The sequence below is a fragment of the Haliotis rubra genome, unplaced genomic scaffold (assembly GCF_003918875.1).
Source record: "Haliotis rubra isolate DU_JTF1 unplaced genomic scaffold, ASM391887v1 Scf996, whole genome shotgun sequence".
NCBI classification, from domain to species: Eukaryota; Metazoa; Mollusca; class Gastropoda; order Lepetellida; family Haliotidae; genus Haliotis; species Haliotis rubra.
Genome location: NW_025767741.1, coordinates 82,438 through 108,575, shown reverse-complemented (window position 1 = coordinate 108,575; position 26,138 = coordinate 82,438). Strand labels below are relative to the sequence as shown.

Here is a 26,138-nt window from a genome sequence, read left to right as displayed (position 1 = left end):
GTTATCTTGACAATGACAAGAAAAAGCAGATCCAACAACTCACCTAAAAATCATGAAGGATCCAAGGGACAAGTTGACTTTTTTTGTTGATTTAATTATATTTTCTATGACATATTAGTGTTTTATGAAGCAAGATATTTTTGCCTCCCCCTCACCCACAACTTCTTTGTATCTCCCAATCAAACTGATCATTTTATACACCTCGCTATTAATAATAACAGGTCTTTCTGTGTTACAGACACCGTAACCGGCTTTATTGGAGATGTAATCCAACATGGCCGCCCTATCTCCCATCTTGAAAAACAGTCCGGTTTTCAAGTACGTTGTTCCGTGCCTGTTCATCAGTCTGTTCGGCCTCTTGTACTATGTTGTGGTTTACACGAAGCTGGACCTCACAGTCCTTGTGCCGACCAAGTCGGCTTTTGAAAAACTTCAGTTCATTGCCAGTGGGTACACATTCTCCAATCAGTCACTGCATCTCTACGGATCATATATGTCGAAAGACGGAAGAGTGACCTCGCATAACGAGACCTTTATCAGTTTAGATAGTGATGTACTAGAAGGTATTCGATCTCGATACATTCGTGCTAAACAAATAGAATTTGAACACATGTGTCCACGGATTCACGTGACGTCTGTGAGCTGCAGTGCCTTATTTGACGGCGATGTTGTTGAGACTGAAAGGGTTAAAGCTGTAATGACAAAACAGACTCGACAGCAGAAACCAGCTGAGTTGTACATAGAACTGACGCAAAACTGTGATACATTCAAAAGGAAAAGAGGATACATTACCAAAACGCTTACGGAAGAAGAAGAGCACTTCCCGTTGGCCTTCACCTTGCTGATGTTCAAGGACGTGGAGCAGGTTGATCGTCTCCTGCGCGCAGTCTACCGGCCCCAGAATTACTACTGTCTCCACGTTGATAGTAAAGCAGAGGCCAAGGTCAAGGATGCCATGCGTGGAATTGTGGGGTGTTTTGATAATGTTTTCTTCTCATCACGATCTGTGGATGTTCAATGGGGAACATATTCTGTGTTAGAACCAGAAATAATTTGCATGGAAGAACTATGGAAGTATAAAAAATGGAAATATTTTATCAATTTAACCGGACAAGAATTCCCACTGAAGACCAACTTTGAACTGGTCAAAATATTGAAGGTGTACAATGGAGCCAATGACCTTGAAGGAACAGTTCAAAGGTCAGTAGTTTTCATTACTTCCAATTCTCAACAACGTGTTGTAAATGCATTGTTGCACATGCTGTCTTTCAGATAATTGTGATTTATTTCAGGAATCCTTGTCGAGTTTTCATGTTTTGGTAATATCATGTTTCTAATACCTTCTGGAACAAACCTAACCTAACCTCAACCCATGCGTACGCGTGCACACAGATATACACACATTTTCATTCCTATACCACCAATATACTATACTACCCTCAAAGACATCACGCACACACGCAATTGCGATGCTCATGATGTCAGTCACTGGATTGTGAGGTCCAGAGTTTTTCAAGGCTGGCGTTAAGTATCTGGTACACTGCAGCATTAGCAACAACTATAGTATAGGCCTCATCAAGCACCTGCAGACAGATGCTGCAGCATCTGTGGCCATATCTATCTGATTTGTTCAGTGAGTGAGTAAGGTTTTACGCCGCTTTTAGCAATATTCCAGCAATATCACGGCGTGGATCACCAGAAATAGGCTTCACACATTGTACCCATGTGGAAAATCAAACTACTGTCTTCAGCGTGACGAGCGAAAGCTTTAACTATTAGGCTACGCCACCGCCCCTGTTCACGACAGACACAATAAGGTTAATACACTAAGTTTAACTTGACAGGAACACGTTGATTTACGTTATGGAACCAGCGTTGTGTTACCATGGCATTAGACAGGAGTGATCTGTGACTCTTGACATGCACCCTGGCATGACCACACATATATTGTTTATGTAGTTTATAGAATATTGTCACTGTTTCTGTATGGAACGTTTGAACAATAAATATTTGATCACTTGATCTCTTGATCTCTGAACTGAGTGACATGGACACACTGTGATGACGTCCTTTCTATACATGCATGAGTGGGAATGAAGATACGCACCATTATCCTCACACACGATATAAAAGATAAAAGGGATCCAATCCAGTTCAGCCACGTTTTTCATCCAGAGAACAAACGCACCACCATTCATTATACGGTGAACTAGAGATATCTGTACATATTAGTGTACATAAGGGTACGAGGGTCAGATGTCATCTCGCTGAAATAAATCGGACTCGACTTTACCAGCCATCAAAGGAATGTAAGGGTAAACAGTAGTTTCTAAAAGTCCCGGAACCACATCTATCTCTCTCTCTCTCTCTCTCTCTCTCAATCAATTTGCATAGATAGTGTATGTGGTTTCACCCCTGTCTTGCCTTTCAGTGTTTTTTGTACCACCATGGCCTTTTTGTACCGCTATGTATGTGACACTTTATTAGCCTGTTGAATGGCAGCTAACAAGAGGGTTTTTTCTGCTCTCAGTCATGCATGCATGATTTCACGTGCTCAGTCACACGTGCTCTGTCACTCTCACACGTGCATTGTCACACTCGAACACGCACCGTCACACACGCGCACACACAGTCACACGTGCATATGTACCGCAGTGAGATAATGATGTGTGATTCAAGGAGAGAGTCGTGATCCTAGTCTGTGGCAGATTAATGTCAACTGTGACAACAAGCGACACTTCCCCTACACCCAACTAAACGACATATTGTAGCTGTCAGGTGTTTCTGCAAATCAAGGGAATTTAAGGGAAACTATTCTGTTTAATTTCCCAAATTTGAAAGCAAAGCATTTTGAGCCATAAATGTCTCTTGTTCTACTAAAGAACTACAAGCGACACTTCCCCCTCTCTCTCTCTCTCATGATGCCACGTCTACAGACATGACTTGCACCTACTGTTCATTCCTCCAGGCCATCTCATCAAACACTCTTCCACGCATGTCCGCCGGAGCATGCCGGACAGGGTTACGGACAGACGCGAGTGATGAGGGATGCGTACTGGAACTATGTTCAGTCACGTGACTGTCGTGTGAACTCAACAAATACAACTCCTTCAGGTGTTTCCTTGATGAATGTTGGAATCCGTCATCGTGGTGTACTACCATATCAAACTGTATACAGATTCCTGAATGTTGGAACCCTTCATCGTGGTGTACTACCATATCAAACTGTATACAGATTCCTGAATGTTGGAACCCGTCATCGTGGTGTACTACCATATCAAACTGTATACAGATTCCTGAATGTTGGAACCCTTCATCGTGGTGTACTACCATATCAAACTGTATACAGATTCCTGAATGTTGGAATCCGTCATCGTGGTGTACTACCATATCAAACTGTATACAGATTCCTGAATGTTGGAATCCGTCATCGTGGTGTACTACCATATCAAACTGTATACAGATTCCTGAATGTTGGAACCCTTCATCGTGGTGTACTACCATATCAAACTGTATACAGATTCCTGAATGTTGGAATCCGTCATCGTGGTGTACTACCATATCAAACTGTATACAGATTCCTGAATGTTGGAACCCTTCATCGTGGTGTACTACCATATCAAACTGTATACAGATTCCTGAATGTTGGAATCCGTCATCGTGGTGTACTACCATATCAAACTGTATACAGATTCCTGAATGTTGGAACCCTTCATCGTGGTGTACTACCATATCAAACTGTATACAGATTCCTGAATGTTGGAACCCTTCATCGTGGTGTACTATATCATGTATCAAAACCTGTATACAGATTCCTGAATGATTCCTGAATGTTGGAACCCGTCATAGTGGTGTACTACCATATCAAACTGTATACAGATTCCTGAATGTTGGAATCCGTCATCGTGGTGTACTACCATATCAAACTGTATACAGATTCCTGAATGTTGGAACCCTTCATCGTGGTGTACTACCATATCAAACTGTATACAGATTCCTGAATGTTGGAATCCGTCATCGTGGTGTACTACCATATCAAACTGTATACAGATTCCTGAATGTTGGAACCCTTCATCGTGGTGTACTACCATATCAAACTGTATACAGATTCCTGAATGTTGGAATCCGTCATCGTGGTGTACTACCATATCAAACTGTATACAGATTCCTGAATGTTGGAACCCTTCATCGTGGTGTACTACCATATCAAACTGTATACAGATTCCTGAATGTTGGAATCCGTCATCGTGGTGTACTACCATATCAAACTGTATACAGATTCCTGAATGTTGGAACCCTTCATCGTGGTGTACTACCATATCAAACTGTATACAGATTCCTGAATGTTGGAACCCGTCATCGTGGTGTACTACCATATCAAACTGTATACAGATTCCTGAATGTTGGAACCCTTCATCGTGGTGTACTACCATATCAAACTGTATACAGATTCCTGAATGTTGGAATCCGTCATCGTGGTGTACTACCATATCAAACTGTATACAGATTCCTGAATGTTGGAACCCTTCATCGTGGTGTACTACCATATCAAACTGTATACAGATTCCTGAATGTTGGAATCCGTCATCGTGGTGTACTACCATATCAAACTGTATACAGATTCCTGAATGTTGGAATCCGTCATCGTGGTGTACTACCATATCAAACTGTATACAGATTCCTGAATGTTGGAACCCTTCATCGTGGTGTACTACCATATCAAACTGTATACAGATTTCTGAATGTTGGAATCCGTCATCGTGGTGTACTACCATATCAAACTGTATACAGATTCCTGAATGTTGGAACCCTTCATCGTGGTGTACTACCATATCAAACTGTATACAGATTCCTGAATGTTGGAATCCGTCATCGTGGTGTACTACCATATCAAACTGTATACAGATTCCTGAATGTTGGAATCCGTCATCGTGGTGTACTACCATATCAAACTGTATACAGATTCCTGAATGTTGGAATCCGTCATCGTGGTGTACTACCATATCAAACTGTATACAGATTCCTGAATGTTGGAACCCTTCATCGTGGTGTACTACCATATCAAACTGTATACAGATTCCTGAATGTTGGAACCCTTCATCGTTGTGTACTACCATATCAAACTGTATACAGATTCCTGCATGTTGGAATCCGTCATCGTGGTGTACTACCATATAAAACTGTATACAGATTCCTGAATGTTGGAATCCGTCATCGTGGTGTACTACCATATCAAACTGTATACAAATTCCTGAATGTTGGAACCCGTCATCGTGGTGTACTACCATATCAAACTGTATACAGATTCCTGAATGTTGGAACCCTTCATCGTGGTGTACTACCATATCAAACTGTATACAGATTCCTGAATGTTGGAACCCTTCATCGTGGTGTACTACCATATCAAACTGTATACAGATTCCTGAATGTTGGAACCCTTCATCGTGGTGTACTACCATATCAAACTGTATACAGATTCCTGAATGTTGGAACCCTTCATCGTGGTGTACTACCATATCAAACTGTATACAGATTCCTGAATGTTGGAACCCTTCATCGTGGTGTACTACCATATCAAACTGTATACAGATTCCTGAATGTTGGAACCCTTCATCGTGGTGTACTACCATATCAAACTGTATACAGATTTCTGAATGTTGGATCCGTCTTCGTGGTGTACTACCATATCAAACTGTATACAGATTCCTGAATGTTGGAATCCGTCATCGTGGTGTACTACCATATCAAACTGTATACAGATTCCTGAATGTTGGAATCCGTCATCGTGGTGTACTACCATATCAAACTGTATACAGATTCCTGAATGTTGGAATCCGTCATCGTGGTGTACTACCATATCAAACTGTATACAGATTCCTGAATGTTGGATCCGTCATCGTGGTGTACTACCATATCAAACTGTATACAGATTCCTGAATGTTGATCCGTCATCGTGTGTACTACCATATCAAACTGTATACAGATTCCTGAATGTTGGATCCGTCATCGTGGTGTACTACCATATCAAACTGTATACAGATTCCTGAATGTTGGATCCGTCATCGTGGTGTACTACCATATCAAACTGTATACAGATTCCTGAATGTTGGATCCGTCATCGTGGTGTACTACCATATCAAACTGTATACAGATTCCTGAATGTTGGAACCCTTCATCGTGGTGTACTACCATATCAAACTGTATACAGATTCCTGAATGTTGGAATCCGTCATCGTGGTGTACTACCATATCAAACTGTATACAGATTCCTGAATGTTGGAACCCTTCATCGTGGTGTACTACCATATCAAACTGTATACAGATTCCTGAATGTTGGATCCGTCATCGTGGTGTACTACCATATCAAACTGTATACAGATTCCTGAATGTTGGAACCCTTCATCGTGGTGTACTACCATATCAAACTGTATACAGATTCCTGAATGTTGGATCCGTCATCGTGGTGTACTACCATATCAAACTGTATACAGATTCCTGAATGTTGGAACCCTTCATCGTGGTGTACTACCATATCAAACTGTATACAGATTCCTGAATGTTGGAACCCTTCATCGTGGTGTACTACCATATCAAACTGTATACAGATTCCTGAATGTTGGAATCGATTCCTGAATGTTGGAATCCGTCATCGTGGTGTACTACCATATCAAACTGTATACAGATTCCTGAATGTTGGAATCGATTCCTGAATGTTGGAATCCGTCATCGTGGTGTACTACCATATCAAACTGTATACAGATTCCTGATTTGTTTCAAACACCCTTCTTGAAGGTTGAAGTTTTTATTGGAAAACGGTGGGATCTGGCGGTAAACATTACCTGGAACCGATTTGATATTCCTACGCGAGTGTCACGTCGTCCTTGTCGTCACATTGGAACATGTCTTGGTTTGACACAGAGACTCAAACAGTATAATTGACAAATAACATTTCTTTTCCTTTCCCCAGACTTTTAAGTTTGTTACTTCAATAGGGCTCAAAGCAATGAAATATACTCTCCAAAAAAGACTAGCACTGGCGAATTTTAATTTTTAAACGCACTTCAATCCAAGTCATACTAAAAAATATTTGTTTTAACAGCAAAATCTATTGAATGCAGGTTTAACCTCGTACTCAATCACCTTACATAAACATTAACCCTCAACACGTGATGTTCTGAAATACATTCACGTGGAAATGGACCCAAGTGCGTGATACAGGTGCAAATTGGTGACCTTGCGTTCTAAGGTGAGGTATTTGAAGAAATGACACAATGGTATTTCTAGTCGCATGTTTGAGCTTCCACAGAGACTTCCGGAATGCCAAGATTGGGAGCTGGAGATATAGACATTGCAATTGGCTGTCTGGAGGCTGTCGAGTCAGTAAGCCATGTCCGTTGCACGTCACTTCCATGACCACCATAGCACTATTTCACAACTTTGGGGTCATTACCAAGAACTTGGATCCACCCGGGACCGCCATCTATGTGGTAGGCCATGGGTTACAACTGGGGCACATGATCGTCACATCCGGTTGTTCCATCTGCGCAACAGGATTGTGGCAGCAACAGAAGCCGCAATGACTACAGAATGATTCTGCACAGACTAGTACATATCGCCTACGGCAGAGTGGACTTCGTGCAAGGAGACCTTACGTTTGATGTGTACTACGACGTCATCACCGCAGGATTGGATTGGCGACACTGGCAAAGAATTTGGTTCAGTGACGACTCCCATTTCATGCTGCAACGTGGCATGGCTGTAGAAGCAGAGTGTACCGACGTCGAAATGAGCGTTACGCCCTTAACCGTGTCGCGCAGGTTGACAGATTTGGAGGAGGAAGTGTGATGATGTGGGCGGGGATTTCTTATATCCAAAGAACCGACTTAGTGCATGTACAGGGGAATCTAACCCCCATTCGTTACAGAAATGAAATCCTGCAACGTCACCTCCTTCCGGTTTTCGACCCACAGAGATAGATGTTCCAGCAAGATAACGCCAGACCCTATGCAGCACGCATCACAATGAACTTCTTCACAAACCAGGGGCTTCTTTCACGAAGCAACCTTTACTAAGGTTAACCTTGACTCCCATTCGTTAACACTGCACTAAGGTTACCTCAATGACTTACGATCACCTAAGTGCTTTGTGAAAGGAGGCCTAGATCATTTCAGTGCTTCCCTGGCCCTCTAAATCCCCAACCCAATCGAACACCTATGAGAGTATCTCGATCGACGGTTCCGACGACGTCATCTACGACCACAGACACTTCACCAGCTACGACAAGCATTGCAGGATGAATGGGCTAGAATACCCAGGGTTCGGATTTGAACACTTATTCTGTCTATGCCCAGGAAATGTCAAGCAATGTTCCACGCAAACGGAGATCACAACCGGTACTGACGTTTAAGCTGGCGTCCAGGGCAGCGTTGACGTTGTGGTGACATAAAATTACATTCATTTTGTGCACCTACCCAATGACCCTCATCATGCAAAGTTTGATATCTGTGTGATATTTATTGTCCCCCGCCGCAACGCGGAACGGGGGACTATGTATTCAGCAGCGTCCGAACGGACGTCCCGATTCTTGTTAACGCGATATCTCATGAACTGTTTGGGGATTACGCAGACATCAGTTGATTTGGGTGACCTTGACCTTATCTTCAAGGTCACCACGACATTTTGACCACTTTAAAACTTATGTAAACGCGATATCTCATTAAACATTACACCCAATGTCTTCAATTATGTCGACAGCCTACATTGGGTGATTATGCAGACATCAGTCATTTCAGGCATCTTGTATTTGACCAAAACATAACAAGTAGTAAATATGTTATAAATATTTCATTCATCTTTAACGGCGGAGGACATTGCCATGTTAGTGGCAAACACTTGTTTACTTTGACGTTGTTGTCATTCAAAATGAATAAATTGTGTTCCAAGATTTACCTCCGTGCGTTAATTAAACGGCTACTTAAAAGCGTTGGCTTTGAGGTTTTTGGAGACACCTTTATATTCAGAAATATACACCTTAATTTACCTACGTTAGATTAGAGTCAGTAAGTTTAGTTTTACGTTTCACTCAGCAATATTCCAGCAATATGATCAACAGCATGAGCAAATATCTACGCAGTTGGGATACAACGTTTGATTAAAGTGAGTGAATTTAGTTTTCCACTCAGCAATATTCAAGCCATATGGCGGCGGTCTGTAAATAAGCGAGTCTGGACCAGACTATCCAGTGATCAACAGCATGAGCATCGATCCACCCAATTGGGATACGATGTTAGATTGCAGTGAGTGGATGGGTTTAATTTTACGCCGCTTTTAACACCACCAGAAATGGGCTTCATACATAGTACCCATGTGGGGAATCGAACCCGGGTCGAACGCTTTAACCGCTAGGCCTCCCCACCGCCCTGTTAGATTAGAAGATGTGGGAGCAGGCAACTGGTGACGTGTTGTGTCCAACTTCAAAAATGTTGTAATATCCTAACGCCAGTCGTGCTAGGAGATCCTAGCAGTAGCGCTGAGACAGCGAGTGGGCTGAAGCTGTTTAAATATTGAAATTGTGGAAATACGATTTAAGAGAAAAACAAGTAATGTTAGAATATAATCCAAATTATTTTCCTATGAAACGAACCAACTATTTAAAAGTTCAAAAGCGCATAGAAAAGTAGGACAATTGTCGGCGAAGTCGTGGGTGGGTTTCCAACGTGGATGAAGTAGACTGCTGGTTCATATTTGTGGCTCGTGGCAAATGAAGCACGCGATGGTCTAAACACGTGAGCATCTTCAGTTAATTTACTTGAGGCGTCTCCTGTATCAGCTCCAACGTGGTCAGTGCCGGGTGCTGTGCAGCTGATGGAACTATCTGACAGTAATAGCGGCGCGCTGTCCCTGCCATCATGATCATTGTGTCTGGTTTCAGATTGTGTCACGCCTACCCATGTACATTCCAAGCGGAATGAATGTCAACTTGACAGCTCCGAGGGCGTAGTGGACGAAAGGAGGCACGCGAAGGCAGTCGTTTGACCTTATCTTTGACATGACACAAATCTATCGTTGGTTCAAATTCCGCGTCGCCCTGAACAACTTCGTATGTCGCACTCGCACGCTCACTCACTCACTCACTCACTCACTCACTCACTCACTCACTCACTCACTCACTCACTCACTCACTCACTCACTCACTCACTTCTCACTCACTCACTCACTCACTCACTCACTCACTCACTCACTCACTCACTCACTCACTCACTCACTCACTCACTCACTCACTCACTCACTCACTCACTCACTCACTCACTCACTCACTCACTCACTCACTCACTCACTCACTCACTCACTCACTCACTCACTCACTCACTCACTCAAGGATCAGCAGAATGCTTTTTGTTCCAATGACTGTTTCCGACCCGTGTTTTTTCAGCGTCATACAAATCCTGGTAGGTTTTAAGTCATAAACGTCGTGCTTGAAAACAAATGACACGATGACAAGTAGCTTCATGTCCTTTAGGCAACGGAAAAGTAGTTCGTCAGCAAAAAGCTCACATGCAATGCCGAGCAATTTACATAGATAGTGTATGTAGTTTCAGCCCTGTCTGGCCTTTCAGGTTGTTGTTTTTTGTACCACCATGGCCTTTTGTACCGCTATGTTTGTGACACTTTATTAGCCTGTTGAATGCCAGCTGTCCAGAGCTTTTTTCTGCTCTTTCTACTCTCGGTCATGCATGTATTGACTCGCGTGCTCAGTCACACGTGCTCTGTCACTCTCACATGTGCATTGTCACACTCGAACACGCACCGTCACACACGCGCACACACACTGCCACACGTGCACATGTACCGCAGTGAGATAATGGTGTGTGATTCAAGGCGACAGTCGTGATCCTAGTCTGTGGCAGATTAATGTCAACAATGACAACAAGCGACACTTCCCCTACACCCAACTAAACGATATATTGTAGCTGTCAGCTCTTTACGGAAATAGGCGTGGGTTGACAGAAGGACCTCTCTCATTCAGATATGGGTTATGAATTTATATTAATAGTGTAGTGGATAAACCACGGAGGTGTGTTTCAGCATGTCAGGTGTGAAGGCCATTTACGATGTCCCGATCGTGATATTGCTGGAATATTCCTAAAGGCTGCCTAAAACCACACTCACTCCATCAACATCTCAGAGTTTCTCCGCCAATGCATAACATAAAGGGGACAGTCTAAAAACCTTGGGTATTTTTAAACATTGCATTTACCCCATTGTGGCCCGCTAACACCCTGGCGCACATTCTGCGACGATCCCCAATTTGTCATTGGATAACGGTTTAAATAATGCAACGACACACTTAGGTTGGGGTTATTTGCTGGCCACTTTCAAGGCCTTTTGTAAATCCTTTCAAGACAGAACTTGCAAGATTTTTATTTTTTGTTTGTTTGGTTTTTTTTGTTTGGGTTTTGTACTCTACACGCGTAATGTCTGCCCTGCTTTTCTCACAGCAATGTTTGACGGAAGGCAGAGGATGCGCCTCGGAATCACGTTTTGACCTTTAATAAAGACGAGAGCATAGTTGCTCAGGGGTCGATCAATGTGTTTATCAACATCCACGGTCAACAGAAATCTGGGCGTCTATATCAACATGGCGACTGGAATGCCTCAAACAATTACTTGTAGAAATACCTAACATTGTATCTAGCATACCGTTCCTTCTTTTCACTTACACTTGACTTTCTCAGTGGGGGTACTCGTGGGTTGGAGGGGAAACAGTCAGCCGGGGAATACGGTCAGGTGATTTGCATCAAAGTGCCACGTGTTTGAAGATCCGGGAGACAAAATTCGTTAGATTTTTACACTACGCTGTTTAGATACGATCAAGTGTTTAGGCGTCACCGTGGGCGTGTTCAAGGACGTTCTCGGGAAAAGTGTAGCGTTCGATTTGGACGGGTATGATTGGTAAATATTTTGAATATTGCGTCTTATTGAAGACATCAGAGCTGTTATAGGAAGGTATGATTGATAAATGTTTTATATTTTGCGTCTTATAGAATACGCACCTTGACATCAGAGCAGTTATAGGAAGGTATGGTTGCTGATTATATATTGCGTCTTATAGAATACGCACCTTGACATCAGAGCAGTTACAGGAAGGTACGGTTGATAAATGTTTTATATATTGCGTCTTATACAATACGCACCATTGACATCAGAGCAGTTATAGGAAGGTATGGTTGCTAAATGTTTTATATATTGCGTCTTATAGAATACGCACCTTGACATCAGAGCAGTTATAGGAAGGTATGGTTGCTAAATGTTTTATATATTGCGTCTTGTAGAATACGCACCCTTGACATTAGAGCAGTTATAGGAAGGTATGGTTGCTAAATGTTTTATATATTGCGTCTTATACAATACGCACCTTGACATTAGAGCAGTTATAGGAAACATACGACTTTGAGCTTTTGCGGGATACGGGATACTGTCAATGTCAAGTGCAGACTTTATTAAAATCATCGTTAAAAAGCTCGTTTGGCGATGGTACCACTGTGCACACGACCAATCCACACAGCACAAGACCTGAGTAAATACATGTCGAGTTTGTTAGTCAGCCACAGAGTGATTTGTGACGTGGAAGCTGCGATGGCTGAGTGTGTTAGACTGCTGACTATGTACTGGCGATTAGGTGCCTGACTCTGAGGGTGTGGTTTCGAATCCCGGATGGGATTCAACCCGACAAAAGCACTAGAATACTTTCTGAGAATGTGTATTCCCAAATATAACATGTCTTACTTATGACTGACTGATGTGTATTTATACATATTTCAGTTACTTCGGATCATGTTTTTATTTTGTTAGGAAGGAGTTGAAGTTTTAGTTGCTCTATCTCGAACCTACTGTATAACTAGAATGAATACGTTTGTTATTGTGCAGATAGCCGGCAGACAGACAGATGTATTTCTGTAATTCTAGGCCTATTCTAGCAATATCCCAGCAATATCCCAGCAATAGGGAGAGACACCAGAAATGGGCTTTACACAGTGTATCCATGTGGGGAATCGAACCCCGCGGCGTGACGAGCGAACGCTTTAACCACGAGGCTACCCCACGACCTTTGTGAAGTTTAGTAAGAGCATATGACCAGTTGCTAGTATGCCACGAATGTACGTGTAGCTTGATAAGGGTGGATGATAAACAGCTGTCGACACAGATAAGGGTATCAACGTCTTTCATTTGTTTTCCTGACGCCGTTTCTAACCATGTTGTTTTAGCATATCTGAAGTAACTTAAGGTATATGATAAGATCTAAATTTTAAAGAATGTCAGTTTTTACTGTTTACTGTGATAAGGGCCTGAAGTTTTAGTGACCATCACTTATATTCGAAAGGATATATTTGATACATGTATTTTGTAGCCGGAAACATCTACATTAGTGCTGATACGGTTTAAAGCAACGTTCACTGGCTCAGTCTCTGACCTACTCACCAAAGAGACATTTGTCCGATGTGCGTTATCCGTTTGAGTGAGTTAAGTTTTACGCCGCTTTTAGCAATGCTCCAGCAATATGACAGCGCGTTGACATCAGAAATGGGCTTCACACATTGTACCCACTGCGAACGCTTTGACCACTAGGCGACCCTTTGTCCTTGCCCCTTGGACAGTGCAGGAACATGGACTGTTAGTTGCAATATTCCCCTCGTTCACTGTCTTCAGTTCTTAATATGTGCCATGTAATGTGATAACATGTTTGTAAAACTTTGCTCGTTTCCCCCGTGTTAATAGTATGATATATTTGCAATAAATAGCGTTGGTACTGTCTGCCTCAAAGAAAACCCTTTGGGTAATGATTAAAACATGTTTCTTTCCGCGTTTAAGAAATCTGCTTTTTAGAAAGTAAACAGATTGCTTAACAATCGCATGCTGATAATGACTGCAGTTTTTCCACCTACGGCACTGTACGCATGATAGCCTGTATCATAGCATGTTCCTATGTTTACAGATGCACATATCGTATTTCAGGCACGGTGTCTCGGTAGGTTAGTGGCTCCTGTTATATTTAAAAGGTATAATTCTATTCAGAGACAAAGCGTTAATCTGGGAGTGACACCAGAAATGGGCTTCACACATTGGACCCATGTGAGAACATACGTCTGTTTCGTGGTAGATAAAAGCCCAAAATGACGCATATTTCAAGCCCGATGTGAGTTTCTCTACAACCTGCATCAGTTCGAGCTTACATGTATGTACCAGACTCGCACGAGAATGAACTCCCTTCTTCATTGCACGAAGTTGCAGACTCCACTCCCCGTCGAATGTCCTTTTGTGCGTACGTCATGCTACTTAAAACACGATTTTGAAAAGAGTAATATTGTGAAGCTTTAAGGACAAAAGAGACTTAAATTATCGATAAGTACATTATTACCGAACCGTAACAGAGTCGTTTGGATAATTACGTCAAGAAACTCTGAATGACGCTGATTGTTCGTTTCTTGGCTTGTAAAGGGTTAATGGCAGCAAGCATGAGATGGATCCTGTGATCTTTTAATAATGAACAGAGAACACATAACGCAAGCCAATTAAACCGAGGCCAATGAAAAGCGATGGGACTACAGGTAAATGCGTGCCCTGACATACGGGCAGGGATAGCCAAGTGGTAAAAGCGTTTGTTCGTCATGCCGAAGACCAGGGTTCGATTCCCTACATGATGTGTGAAACCCATTTCTGGTGTCTCCAGCCGTTATTTTGCTGGAATATTGGTAGAAGCGGCATAAAATCATACTCACTCAATTACCTGACATACAAATGAGTCAATATAATATTCCCTATGTTCAGTCCTGCTTGACAGCCGTGTACAGATCTGCACGGAGACGTCAATACCACATTAAACCACATTGTTATCAATAAATTATGTCGACCTTGTTATCGTTCGACTCCGAGGAAATTTCTATTAAACAGGTTGAAAGATTAAGAGACTATAAAGTCGGACTCATTTGAAATGTGGTTTTTTTGCCGTAAGCGTCAGGATTAGAAAGCTCCCGAGCGTGATCTAAATCGGTTCTTACAGCTGCTACTAAGTTAGCTCTTTTCTAGGGTGTAATTGCATTAGTGTCACACAAATAACGATTTTCGTATTCAGGAGCAAGGGGTCCATGGTAGTCAAAACAGAGTTGCGTCCCTTGGTCGTGTCAGAATGTGTTGGCGGTGGGTTCGAATTCCACATTTACCTAATGGGGTTTCAGGGTGTGCCAACACCATGATTCGTGGGATTTACCAAATTACAAAACGTCTGATGTGCATCACTACGGCACTGCGGGCAACACCCCGTGATATAAGACAAATACTCCACGGATCAGCCAGGAACTAACATCGCCCCCCTTGGGCTCAGCGTCGCCCACAAGAGAGAATATATTGTGTAACTGATCAATGAATGGGTACGTCCTTATGCTATCATCTGCGCTTACGGGTGGCGCAGCAGAGTCGCGAATCAGTTGAGAATTCAGGGATATCATCCGGGTACCGACAGGAAAAAGCATTAGCAATATTTATAGCCAGACCCAGAGAGTTGCTCTAGAACAGTGCCCCTTTTACGACAACTATACGACATATATTGTAGCTGTCAGCCCTTCACGGAAATAGGCGTGGGAAGACAGATGGACCTATTTTTTCAATAGTAGGATATTTACAGAACTAATAAAAAATGAAGTTCTTCACCGACATGTAACTTCACACTATGCATAAGCTCACCTGAATAAGCTTATTTACATGTTCGAGGCCAGTTACATCATGTTCATAAAGAAAACACTCAAGATCATGCAAGTAGAAATAACTGGAGAATACGACGTTTTATAATCGTTGTTGAATTAGTTCCTGCAAATAACTGGAGAACAGGATGTTTTAGTACTTAAGATTGTTTGAAGATGAAAGTGAAATAGTATTTATAAAATTCAGTATAAACAAAGTATATAACTGGAGAACAGAATATTTTCTAATAGTTATTTTTCACATTGACCTTTTTTCCATGACTTTTTTCCTATGACTTTTTCCGATCACCCTTCTACAGGTGGCTTCCTGTATGCCAAGAACAAGGTGAAAGGAAAACATGATGATGTTCAAGTGACTTTCTTACCTGTTCACTGACAAACGTGTTGTAAAATAATATGGTGCTTGGTCTCATATGTTTGATAGGTCCATGTGTATCAATTATTATTTTTGATAATATTCACAAGTAAATGTGATCTGGCAAATATATGTAGATGTACATATATGTTGATGCAAAATGTCTTAATTTAAAAATCATAATTGATTACATGAATTGATAAAACTATAGTTAATACTTAATGTTGCCTTTTTTATCTGGGCACATACCATTATTTTCAAGGGTACAGCTTAATTAAGCCTTATGCAACCAACCATAAAATGTGTTGTTTCAAGCGGTCTGTGTTTTGGGAGGTCTGTCTTATGGGAAGATACCTTACACACAGACCAACACATACACATTCTCTATGGTTCACATATGTTATGTACAAACTTGGGCTAACTGAGGAACAGGTACAGTTGTCCATCGCTTAAGTAAACAAAACACTTGCTTAACTTCAGTTCTGTGTATAAACCCCCTAACACTGTACTTTAGCTCACATACAGTACCCGAGATGTAGTTGAATATGAGAATACGATTGAGAACCGCTGTTATCAAGGAACCATCAAGTCGTTTTATTTCAGAAGCTGTTTGTTTGTTTGTTTGTTGGTGGTTTGTTTGTTGTATAATACCGCACTCAGCAATATTAAAGCCATAAAGAACCGAGTCTGGACCAGACAATCCGGTAGTCGACATTATAAGCACCGATCTACGCAATTGGGATACGATGACATGTGTCAACCAAGTCAGCGAGCCTGACCACCCGATCCCATTAGTCGCCTCTTACGACAAGCATGGGTTACTGAAGATCAATTCTAACCCGGATGTCCACGGGTAGAAAAGCATGGGTTACTGAAGATCAATTCTAACCCGGATGTCCACGGGTAGAAAAACATGGGTTGCTGAAGACCAATTCTAACCCGGATGTCCACGGGGAGACAAGCATGGGTTGCTGAAGACCAATTCTAACCCGGATGTCCACGGGTAGAAAAACATGGGTTGCTGAAGACCAATTCTAACCCGGATGTCCACGGGGAGACAAGCATGGGTTGCTGAAGACCAATTCTAACCCGGATGTCCACGGGTAGAAAAACATGGGTTGCTGAAGACCAATTCTAACCCGGATGTCCACGGGTAGAAAAGCATGGGTTGCTGAAGACCAATTCTAACCCGGAGCTCCACGGGGAGACAAGCATGGGTTGCTGAAGACCAATTCTAACCCGGATCTCCACGGGGAGGCAAGCATGGGTTGCTGAAGACCAATTCTAACCCGGAGCTCCACGGGGAGACAAGCATGGGTTGCTGAAGACCAATTCTAACCCGGATGTCCACGGGTAGAAAAACATGGGTTGCTGAAGACCAATTCTAACCCGGATGTCCACGGGTAGAAAAACATGGGTTGCTGAAGACCAATTCTAACCCGGATGTCCACGGGTAGAAAAACATGGGTTGCTGAAGACCAATTCTAACCCGGATGTCCACGGGGAGACAAGCATGGGTTGCTGAAGACCAATTCTAACCCGGAGCTCCACGGGGAGGCAAGCATGGGTTGCTGAAGACCAATTCTAACCCGGAGCTCCACGGGGAGGCAAGCATGGGTTGCTGAAGACCAATTCTAACCCGGAGCTCCACGGGGAGACAAGCATGGGTTGCTGAAGACCAATTCTAACCCGGAGCTCCACGGGTAGAAAAACATGGGTTGCTGAAGACCAATTCTAACCCGGATGTCCACGGGGAGACAAGCATGGGTTGCTGAAGACCAATTCTAACCCGGAGCTCCACGGGTAGCTGAAAGGGGAATGGGTATATAGACTATGAAGTGTAAGAATATATGCTCCGTGATCTGCAAGACACATAATAATATTCTGATGCTAAGATCTATGTCATATTTCAGAGCCAACAGAGGGAGGTTTGAGAAGGCAGGTGACCCTCCACACGGAATCACCCCGGTGAAAGGGTCCGTGCACATCGTGGTCAACAGGGGCTTCGTGGACTACGTCCTGCACAACAAGACGGCACAGGACTTCCTGGCTTGGGTAAAAAATGTCGATGTGCCCGACGAGACGTTTTTCACCTCGCTCAATCACAACGCTCATCTTCGTGTACCAGGGGCATATTTAGGTACAGTATTGTTTGGGTTCGACCCACAACTGGAATATGGGATGTAGACAATAACATACTGTTAATTGTGGTAACAGGATGGTGCACTCAAACCTAGAATCGTAATTATTAATCATTATTCACAGACACATCCTGCACACTCCTTTAAGAGAAACACGATTCTTGAGTCGCCTGTCACGCACAAACCACATGTTTGTATGGCTAGAACCTAACACGTAAGAAATGTTACCGGTAGATTATGCTTCCCCAAGATCAATATTTGACAGAATAGTAGAAATTCTGTCAAAAATCCTCAAGGTGTTATTTTTTTCATCTATACATGTGGAATCTAAGTTTTATTGAAAGCGATGGCAGACTGAGTGGAACACCCCGACATTTATGCAGTTATTTGTTTGGATATTTCTATCAATAATCAAGTTTATCCTGTAATTAATAGTGGGCATAGGTGGCCCAGTTTTCAGTGCAGGGTTGCATCCCTTTGTTCCACCAGGAACCTATAATTGTAGGTTCGAATCCCGGTCCGCCCTGATTATATGAGGTATGAGTGTCATACTCGTTTCCGTGGGTTTCGGTATGTGATAAGCATCCGAGTGCTGCATCACCTCGGGGTCTGTTCCAACATTAAGCTAACACCGTTATAACTGGAATACTGTTTAAAGCGACATAAAATCCAGCTCACTCACTCAGTCATGGTGGAAACAACATACTATGGAATTTGTCATGGTCGGTGTGTACAATGGCGATACGCAGTAGCTATACCTGCAAGAGTTATCTCCCTGTTATGTTTTCTGAAAGATCCAGTCGCTGCTGCAATAGGTTTGTGGTGATTCACATAAAAATGTGCTGAATTAAATATCTTATTTATATCATTTTTTTAATTCTCATTTATGTTTTTGCTGTAAATGAACACATCAGATGACTGTAAAATCACAGTCAAGGACTAGCTAAATGTAACCCTGTGAGTTGCCTGTGTGTTCGATTGTGGGTTAACCTGTCCTGCTTACAGTACTCATGTGTACAGGGTGTGTGAGTTTAGCTTTACGCCGCTTTTAGCAATATTCCAGCTATATCACTGCCGGGGACACCAGAAAGGGGTTTCACACGCTGTACGCATGTGGGGAATCGAACCCGGGTCTTCAGCGTGACGAGGTTCACTCTAACCATTAGGCTACCCCACAGTCCCCCATGTGTACATCCTGGTGTGCTGGTAAAGGGTTCAGTTGTACGAAACAACACTATTAAAATCCTAAACTATTATAAATATTTTACTTTCATTATAAAAGATTCTTAAGTAGATGGAATCTGACCCTTGAATGGTTCAGCTAAACCCTCACCAAAATGCACAGCGGGAAAAATAGAAAAAATCAGGATTTGATGAGGAAAGAACTCGTAATCAAAAAGTTACTGCACTTAAAAACAGATCGAAACCACAATTATGATACCCGTAGATCACCTTCATTTTATCCACCATCAAGCTAGGTTCAGACACAAGTTGAAAAATTATTTGATGAAGGCGTAGGAATATGAAGGAAAACCAAGTTCTATGGATAGTCAACTTCTTCATTGCAATGAGTGCGACGTTTCGGTGTAGGTACTAACACCGTTATTAAGCAAGTGATACATAGAGTTGTAACATGGAGAATATATACATAGCTGCATAGTGTGTATATACAATTGACAAGGTTGATATACATTGGATTGCTAATTAGTGATTTGAGCAGAGTAGGTTGATGTACAGAGTGATAGTGATTAAAACAATATGCAGAATGAGTTTATACAAACTCAGCGATCCTCTAAATTCAGAAATAGGCATCAATATTTTCCCCTTTACTAGTCTGCCATGGCTGTGGTTATTTATTATTTGATAAATAAGCTCTAATGTTGTTTGTTTTACATTTTTAGTTTAACAGCAGAATTTACTCTTCAACATGAAAATCGTGCATTTGTCTCATTATTTAGACGAACTAAATTTATAGTAATAATGCTGGATCACAGGGGTAACGTCCTATGCTTTTTAGATAAATATACATGTAATCGAAGATTTTCTTCTCTCGTGTACCATTTTATCGTGAAAAACTATTAGATTTTCTTATCGCAGTTATCATATTTCACAATTTTATTTCGTCTTTTCCAGGGGATCCAGAAACTGACCGACTGATAAAACCATTCCTTGCACGATTTAAAAACTGGGGGAACGAGCCTTTTGACTGGCCATGTGAAGGACAGCGCGTGCGCCTAATTTGTATATTTGGAATCGGCGACCTTCCGCTATTAAGGTCAAGGCCAGAACTGTTCACAAACAAGTTTTACTGGGACTACCAGCCATATGCCTTGGATTGTATGGAGGAACTGCATTACAACAGAACACGTGACGAATACCTGGGTGTGCGGTCTTTTGACGACTCATACTACAAGACCCTGTCTTTCGTGAAAAACAAAGTACCCCTTTAACTCCCAGTCACAAGACACTGGTATTTCATCTCGTGGGATATATTTTCAAAACCGATTTATGATAAATGTTTACATTTACAATGAGGAAGTGGTACAGATTTAATATATTTATTTGACTTAGGTTTGATTATTTTCAAGTGTTGATTTATTGATACACCATGTACAATTGTTATTGTCTTGCCGCAAATGAATAATTATTTATGGGCGTTTCTATAACTTCTACGCCGTGTGAACTGACTTGATGAATATGCATGAGGAGGGGCGGGGCGTTCATTCATACGGGTCAGTAAATAGATTCCCACCTGCGTTTACGTGCACGTACAAACCGTGCTTCTCGATCTCTTGGTGGTGTCTTCGTTTGGATAAACTGACTCATCCTTTCCTCGGCCAGTAGAATAGAAGCTGCACCAAAGATATATTGCAATTGTTTACACTTGGGGCAAGTGCTATGTATAGTCTGGTCACATGTGTTACACGTTGCGTATGTTTTAGCCAGACCATTTAAAGGATTATTTTACGTAACAAAAGTTAACGAAATGGAGAGCATAGGGATTGTACTTCGTATCTATAAGTAAAATGTTAAAAGATATACTAATTTACCGTCGTTGTCAGTGTGAATAAATTATTTAAAATACAATATATCTTAAGCTTGCTGAGGTGTATATTAAATAATAGAAAAAAGGAATTATGTCCAATCGTGATAGGAACTACATAATATATTTCAAATTTGAATTTCTGTACTTAATTATCTTTATCCCACCACTTGAATTGTTGGAAAAAACATCGTAAATGAAACCAAGTGTGATTGTAAACTTCAAGGTAAATGGGATTTTGTCTGCTTGTGCGTTATCAGTTCTGTCACTTCTCACCTGTATATATTCTGTTTTGTTTGAATCTTCATCTTCACATCATCGCACAACTTTAAAATATAATTTTAAAAGTGAAATTTTAAATGTGAAAAGTAATTTTACACAGGTAACGATTGTTATCAAGATTGTAATCAATTCCACCCGCAACAGTTGAAGTACTGCTATGAAGTTAACATGATATATAATCTACCCATCGACCTACCAGTTAAGGTTGAGTTTGAATCATTTTTTAAAACAACAACAAAAAGAATCATGAGTAACAAAAGGAGGACAAACCACCGTTAGTTTCATATTCAGTAATGCAAGTTCAGTCTGCTTCTCCATCCGTGTAATTAAAGGGACATAACTCAGTTCTCGATTTGGACATTTTCAGTTGGAGCAGTCCAGTAAGGATTAAGCGAGTTTCGCCAAACACCGAAACTTAAACCATCTAGGGTGTGTGCTTTACATTCAACTAAGGTCTCGTTCAACAACAGCTATTGGTTTAAGTCTACAGAAATACACTTCGAGGCTGTTATTTGTTCTATATGTTGTCGAAGAACACTGTAATATAGACGAGTTGTCTCCCCTCGCTGTGGTCTATGATTGACGTTTTTTATTGATTATGAACTGAAGAATATGTCTAACACAGGCGCATGTGTGGTACACACATTATTGCAACCATACTGAATCTTGATAGGTAATTATAAATAATATTGACCTGGTTTGGGTTTTTAACATAGCATACACCTGCTATATGACATCAGCATTCCACTGTCATCTTCATCGTCAAAGCGACGTCTACTGTCGGAGGTCAAATATAGACCCTGTTTTTATTTACATATTATTAACGTGTATATTTATAATTTTCTAAGTTAAGGTTATGGATCAGTAAATCACGCTAAGCTGTCGTATAAGACTTCCTTTGTGTTTCCTGTGTTCTTTGATGTGAGCCGTGTATTGATTGTGTTTGTTTTCGTCTGGGGTGTCACGTGTCATGTCATTTATCTTCATTGGTTTTTAACTCATTACATCACCGTATTTTCAGATTTTCAGATATTTATCTGTAATTACAGGCCACAGTAGTAAACAGTCGAAGATCGAGTCGAACTTGGATGTGTCGAGTGTCCGGCTGTCTCGAACTCAACTTTCAGTCCCTGCGACCTCCCCCTATATTTCACATCATTTATGGTCGTATCTTCCGTACTGGATGTGTTGAGTGTCTATGTGTCTCGAGCTTTTGTGGCACCATGTATCAAAATTTAGAACAGTCTTCTCCTGATGACCCGAACACTGTCTCTTCGAACATGTTCTTTGGCCTTTCCGGAAAATCAATTTCTTGGTTGTATCGAACCCCGAATAACTCTGATCTCTTAGGTCTCTACGGGTTTGGCAAGACGAAGTTCGACTATAGCTGAAAATATTGTTGAATGCAGAGTTTCGGTTCGAACCCATTTGCATGACTACCTAAAGGCAACACCTGGACCTAGGCCCTCCCACAGATCGACGTTATTGATAATGGCTATGCTACAGTATAGACCCTGTTGACCTGAGTTAGTGTAGTGGTGCAAGGGTCTGGCTTATTCTGTGTGTCATCATTCCCCGGAAGCGTGATTCATGCTCGTAATATCAACCACCGGTTTTGCTGCTATACTATGGCGGAATGTTCGTTTAAACTATTTATCGCCACGGAAAAGAGCTGTGCTGTCTCCTTCAGTCTGTTCTTTGATTTTTTTAAATGATATATTTTCATATATGAAAAGTTTTAATATTCCAAGATGTTACAAAATAAGCATTATTTTTTGTACAGGCTTAGAGTCACAATTGTTATGTACATTATCATATCATAAGCACACATTGGAAGTATATAATACTGTGTTTCCTAACTTATGTCTGACAGAGCATGCAATTGTTTGATTTGCTACGTGATCTGTCTGTTCCAGTAGCAGTGTAGTTGGTATCGGTACTCTGCTCTGTTGGGTACTGTGGTCTCATGCTATTGTCTGTTGTGAGTACTATGATGTGGATACTGCAGTCCCATGCTAGGGATATGATCTTATATGGGTACTCTGGTCTGATATGGATACTGTAGTCCCATGCCAGTAGTATGGTCTGTTATGGGTACTATAGTCAGATATGGGTACTATAGTATCATGCCAGTGATATGGTCTTATATGGGTACTCTGGTCTGATAGGGGTACTATGGTCTGATATAGGTACTACGGTCTAAGGCGAGTGATATGGTCTTATATGGGTACTATGGTATGATATGGGTACTATGATCTGATATGGGTACTATGGTCTAAGGCCAGTGCTATGGTCTTATATGGGTACTATGGTCTGATATGGGTACTATGGTCTAAGGCCAGTGATATGGTCTGATATGGGTACTATGGTCTGATATGGGTACTATGGTCTGATATGGGTACTATGGTCTAAGGACAGTGATATGGTCTTATATGGGTACTATGGTCTTATATGGGTACTATGGTCTTATATGGGTACTATGGTCTTATATGGGTACTACGGTCTAAGGCCAGTGATATGGTCTTATATGGGTACTATGGTCTTATATGGGTACTATGGTCTGATATGGGTACTATGGTCTGATATGGGTAGTATGGTCTAAGGCCAGTGATATGGTCTTATATGGTACTATGGTCTTATATGGGTACTATGGTCTTATATGGGTACTATGGTCTTATATGGGTACTATGGTCTAAGGACAGTGATATGGTCTTATATGGGTACTATGGTCTTATATGGCTGCTATGGTCTAAGGACAGTGATATGGTCTTATATGGGTACTATGGTCTAAGGCCAGTGATATGGTCTTATATGGGTACTATGGTCTTATATTGGTACTATGGTCTAAGGCCAGTGATATGGTCTGATATGGGTACTATTGACTTATGTCGGTAAATATGGTCCAACATCGGGGATTATGGTCTGATGGTGATTAAATAGTCGCATGTGCATGCTGTGGCCTCATATAGGTACTGTGGTCTCATGTTGGTAACACGGTCGGATAATAGTAATTAGGTACCGTTTCATTTGTAATATAAAAACTGTAGATCTAAGATCAGTCATATGGTGTAACACGGATACTTGGTCTAATATATGCAGTATGGCCTAATATGGGTACATACTGTGGTCTAATATAGGTAGTATGATCTAATATCGGTACTGTGATCAAATGTAGGTAATATTGTCTAATGTGGGTACATACTGTGATCCAATATAGGCAGTATGGTCTAATATCGGTTCTGTGATCTAATATAGGTAATATTGTCTAATGTGGACAGTATGGTCTTGTGTCGGTAATACCGACTGTTATGGGTAATACGATCCAATATCGGTAATATGGTCTAATATCTGCACTCCTTCCTCTGACTACGGATACCACGATGTATTTCCGAGTCCCTGAGACTTGGAGTAGTACGGGTGACCATGTGCGCTAACTCTGTGATACCTGAACCATTGTTAGATATCGGATACTACGAGTTCAAACCTGAAGGAATATGTACCAATGATCTCGCATGTCGAAGTATCCCTTTAAGGGAAAGTTTACACACTACTCAAAACTAGGTAAGGAAAACTCATTTTGGGAGACAGACTATATGAAAAAGCATTTGAGTGTTCTCTATCTTGTTGCGAGTAGTATTGATTCTAAATACATATTTATGTTATTCCATGCATGTAAATAACCCGGAACAAGCAGTCCACGCGTAGTTAGCTAAGTTATACGCCGTTATATAATTGTTACGTGTTATATTTGTTGAATCTGACTATGGACACATTTTCACATCCGGGTACATTTTCATAACCGGATGTGATGTCATAGGAGTTTTAAAACATGAAGTGCCTGATCGTTTATTGTCTCCAGCTAAAGTCTTGTCTCTGTTATTATTCGATAGTTATACTGATGGCTGAAAATAAGAGAACGTCGAGATACAATTTTTCGCCATTGCTTGACACTACACGCAGAACACTACAATATTTCAGTTGCAATTAGTCGCTATGTCACAATTATGTTCACAATGCGACGTCAAAAATACACTCGTTCACTTATTTCTTTCCATGAGTATACTTCGAAATGAGATAGTTGATTTATTTTATTGCAAGACAAGGCTAAACATTATAGCTTTGACAGGCAGATCACATCTGAATCATGATAAGCGTTCAGAGATATTTTGGACAATAAATCCGTCTCAACTGATTTGCTGTGTATGTTTTTTGTCGTTCAATACGTTGTACATTTCTGCACATGTCTCGGCTTCTGAGTAAGAGGAAGTACAGTATTCCGTGTCCTGAAGAGAACCCCTTTAACTTTATTGCTCACATCCGTGGGGCTTTAGGAAGAGAACAGTGAGTGAGTTTAGTTTTACGCCGCACTCAGCAATATTCCAGCTGTAACTAATCGAGTCTGGACCAGACAATCCAGTGATCAACTGCATGAGCATCAATCTACGCAATGGGGATATGATGACATGTGTCAACCAAGTCAGCGAGCCTGAACATCCGATCCCGTTTGTCGCCTCTTACGACAAGCATGGGTTACTGAAGATCAATTCTAATCCGGATCTTCA

General features: G+C 41.4%; 1 protein-coding gene and 1 long non-coding RNA gene across 5 annotated transcripts in view; both read left to right on the top strand.

The window, feature by feature from the left end:
- LOC124265796 (beta-1,3-galactosyl-O-glycosyl-glycoprotein beta-1,6-N-acetylglucosaminyltransferase-like) overlaps positions 1 to 23,486 on the top strand; it is an 85,465-nt gene extending 61,979 nt beyond the window's left edge. For 3 of the 4 annotated variants that reach the window (XM_046700624.1, XM_046700627.1, XM_046700625.1), the window contains exons 2-4: positions 239 to 1,200; positions 18,024 to 18,250; positions 20,385 to 23,486. In XM_046700624.1, coding sequence (XP_046556580.1) covers positions 275 to 1,200; positions 18,024 to 18,250; positions 20,385 to 20,701 — 1,470 coding nt within the window. In that variant the 5' untranslated portion in view covers positions 239 to 274 and the 3' untranslated portion in view covers positions 20,702 to 23,486. Of the gene's footprint in view, positions 1 to 221; positions 1,201 to 18,023; positions 18,251 to 20,384 lie in introns of all 4 variants that reach the window. The other variant, XM_046700626.1, reaches the window with a different exon arrangement.
- Positions 23,487 to 24,211: 725 nt separating this feature from the next.
- On the top strand, positions 24,212 to 25,768 carry LOC124265795. Its single transcript, XR_006895551.1, has 2 exons — positions 24,212 to 24,751; positions 24,832 to 25,768. It is a non-coding gene; the product is annotated as an uncharacterized LOC124265795 (long non-coding RNA).
- Positions 25,769 to 26,138: the final 370 nt, after the last annotated feature.